The 3,472-nt window shown below is 36.8% G+C and overlaps 1 protein-coding gene across 1 annotated transcript; it reads left to right on the top strand.

Annotated features, from left to right (window-relative positions):
• Positions 1 to 2,243: 2,243 nt before the first annotated feature.
• Positions 2,244 to 3,129, top strand: MELLADRAFT_62784 (uncharacterized protein; the record flags this gene model as incomplete). The annotated part of the gene is made up of 4 exons (XM_007409608.1): positions 2,244 to 2,376; positions 2,449 to 2,601; positions 2,714 to 2,767; positions 2,882 to 3,129. 4 exons carry the CDS (start codon positions 2,244 to 2,246, stop codon positions 3,127 to 3,129), a joined length of 588 nt encoding a protein of 195 aa, XP_007409670.1.
• Between the last annotated feature and the right edge of the window lie 343 nt (positions 3,130 to 3,472).

Raw genomic sequence — 3,472 nt, 5'->3', positions numbered from 1 at the left:
CGGAATACTTGATGAACATGTTATGTGATCGTTATTTTATATTCATTAAAGTTAGAAATTGGAATTAGGATTAGGATTGGAATTTATTAAGATCAGGAGTTGGAATCAAAATTTATTTGATTGTGATTGTGCTAAGATTATCACTCATATCCTGAGCATGCTCAGAAAGTTCTCTATCCCATCTTGGTGAACTTGTGCTATGAAGTTACTGTCCACTTCCAGGCCTACTATTACAATTTCTTTCCTGAAACTGGATATGTGTCTTGAAAATTTTGGCTTCCAAAATTTACTTCAGCCCGCTTGTTAACCCATTCCCTTTGATTTGCCCATATCAAAAAGTTACATATGCTCAGGCGTCTCTATACATATCAATGTGGCTTCCAGTGCCACATCCAGTATTGTGCCAACTCAAATTCTTTGCTCAGAGTATATGTCTCTCTCCTTATATAGTGTCAATGTCAGGGCCCTCGAAGGTTTTGCTTCAAAGACCTTTCACAACAAAAGTGATTTGAACTAACTCTACAAAGATCAAAAGTTTGCCTCTAGCGTTTTTGGTACTAGGCTCTTTGATAATCACAGAAAGAGATGATTCAAACCCAAGGCAAGCTATTCACTGTGTCCGTAGAGGTCATACCTCTCATAATTGCAGAATCAAAAGTTGAGAATTATTGGAGACCTTTGAAAAGGAACCACCAAGATCTGAGGTCTCTCAATTCAAGAGGGAATCATCTCACACAACTCATTTTTATTAAGATGCTTCAAGGTTTCTTGTTAGTCCAAATCACCTCTATGATAACATGCCCTTCAACAGAGCCCTCAATTTTCATACAATTCTCACTGACTATTTCAATAGACCAGTCCAGAGCCCAGGATTGGAAGATTGGAATGATTGAATTTGGAGCCCTTTCAATATTTCAGGTTACAATTCAAGAGGGGAACACCTCATATGACCAGTGTTTCTGATGATACTTGACTATTTCTTGTTCAATATGAGTTAGATGGATAATAGTTGCGTTGAAGCTGAAAAGATGCCCAAAATGCAATTGTCTCTACATCAAAATTCTGCCCAAAAATACCAAATTTTGAAAATACTATTGGAAAGCCTCACCTGAGAAGCACATTTGTAGCAATTGTATTCTTCAAAAAAAATGGAGGGCTGGGAGGCCCAAGTGCATTGAAATTTTGGCAGTTTTTTCCACCTTGAACCCTGCTATTATGCCCTCTGTCAGAGCCTTCACTTGTCATGTGATGCACACTGGCTGTTTCAATAGACCAGTGCAGAGTGCAGAATTGAAAGATAAGAATGGTACAAGACCTTTTGAAATCAACCAACAGAATTTCAAACATCAATCCAAGAGTGCCATGTCATATGACTGTTTTTGTATGGTTCTTTACCGTTTCTAGTCAATTCCAAGTTACATATACTATGTAATTTGTCATCTTTCAGAGCCTTTAGTTGTCAGGCAATCTCACTGACTGTTTCAATTGACCAGTCACAAGTGCAACATTGACAGATAAGAATGATATGAGCTCTTTTGGAATCAACCAATAGGATTTCATATGTCAATCCAGAGGGATTTATGCCATGCAACTCATTGTGATCATGATGTTCATATCAAGTTACATCTACAATAAGGTTCCCTTCAACAGCTCTTTTACTTGTCAGGTGATCTCCACTGACAGTTTCAATAGATCAGTCAAGAGTGTAGTAGCAAAAGATAAGGATTATTGGAGATCTTTGAAGCATAACCACTAAGATTCCAGGTATCAATTCAAGGGGTAATTTTGTCATACACCTCATTTTATGATGATGCTTCACTGATTCTTGTTCATTCTGAGTCAGATATATGATAGAAGTCCCTCTAACACAGCCTTTACTTGTCAGTCAATCCTTGTTGAATGTTTCAATAGACCACTCAATATTTCAGCATTGAAAGATAAGAATGATTGGAGACTTCTAAACAAATTTCAAGGATGTCAATCTCTGGGGAATCACATTTCAACAGCTCTGATGAGTGAGACATGCACATCATAGCTGTGCTTGTCTCTGATGATGTATTTATCTATTCAATTGCCCCACCACAATATTGGTTGCTTTGTCATATATTCAATCAAGATTTGATATATCTATATCAATTACACTTCAGACATCTGATACATTCTCCTCCTATAGATTACCTGGCCCTTTCACCCATATTCCACCCAATTCCTTCCCAGGAATTGATAATTAAAAAAACAGGATCATGAATGCTCTCAAGATCAATAAATTTATCTACCTCACATTGTTTGGTTTCTGTCTATGGGTATCATTGACACTTGCTGTCTTTGTTGGGTTTTGGAATATGGAATTTGAGTATTCACAGGCAATTGATAAAAGTGAGTTGAAATACATATCATGGAATTACAGATATCAATAAGTGTATAGGCTCATCAAGATTTCTTTTTCAGACCAACAAGACAATGCTTTAAAGCTGGTTGAAGATTTTTATTCACACTTGGCATGCCCTCAATCTGCGATTGGAAAAAGGATTTTTCAAAGTTTGAAACAGTTCCAATTATATGAAATGGATGGAAATGGGGCAAAAGTTTTCTACAACAAAAGTAAGTGGTAAAGAAAGCTTGACAAGAATGATTTGGAATGCTACAGGTCTTCATTGACTTGCTCACTGATTGTACCATACCTGAATTCTTTATCTATTTGCTATGTCTCCAGGGATCCTTGAAAAATTCAGAGATGTGTATTGGTGTCATCAAAAACTTGACAAAGGTATGTCATTTTGGTGGATTTAGTCATTCATTCAGGACAAGTCTCCACAAACATCCTCATCAGACCTGTGGAAAGAATGCTGACACTGTCCTTCAAACAACAAATGATCATTAGCCAAATTTCTTGATCCTTCAGGAGGTTCATTTGAATTAGAGATAGAGGGCACATCTTCAAATCAATTTGTTGAAGCAACTAGGTGGTTAACTCACAAGGCCATTTTCAAATTCAACTCAGAAAACAATGAACTTGTGAAAGTTAACTTCATTCATCAGGAACAAAATCCAGAATCCTCAACTCATGAAGATTTGATCCAAAGCTTACGCTTTTTTCTTTCACAATCTGAAGGAACCTCCACATCATAATCCCAAATCCTGGTATCCCTATTAATGGTTCTTGAACTGATGGCCTTTTCATTGACAAGTATGATCCTCCAATGCACACAGATGTACAGCAGTTATCTTGATAAGCTATTGAATATCATTAAAATGGTCTCTCTTTTCAATATTTTGAGACTAGTTGTCATTGGTTAAAAGATGTTCATGTGATATGTGCAGTTCTTTTTTATCATTATCTGTTGTTGCTTGCTGGCTGATCTGCCTTACCTGATGATATAATTCATGATCAAATGGTTTTGTGGGATTCTTGATCCTGTTCTTTTGACTCTCAACATCTTGTGTTCCCCTCCCTTTACATGAATGCCTTTGC

Source organism: Melampsora larici-populina, assembly GCF_000204055.1.
Source record: "Melampsora larici-populina 98AG31 unplaced genomic scaffold MELLAscaffold_16, whole genome shotgun sequence".
Taxonomy (NCBI): domain Eukaryota; kingdom Fungi; phylum Basidiomycota; class Pucciniomycetes; order Pucciniales; family Melampsoraceae; genus Melampsora; species Melampsora laricis-populina.
The sequence above is the reverse complement of the archived record's forward strand: the minus strand, read 5'-3'. Positions and strand labels throughout refer to the sequence as shown.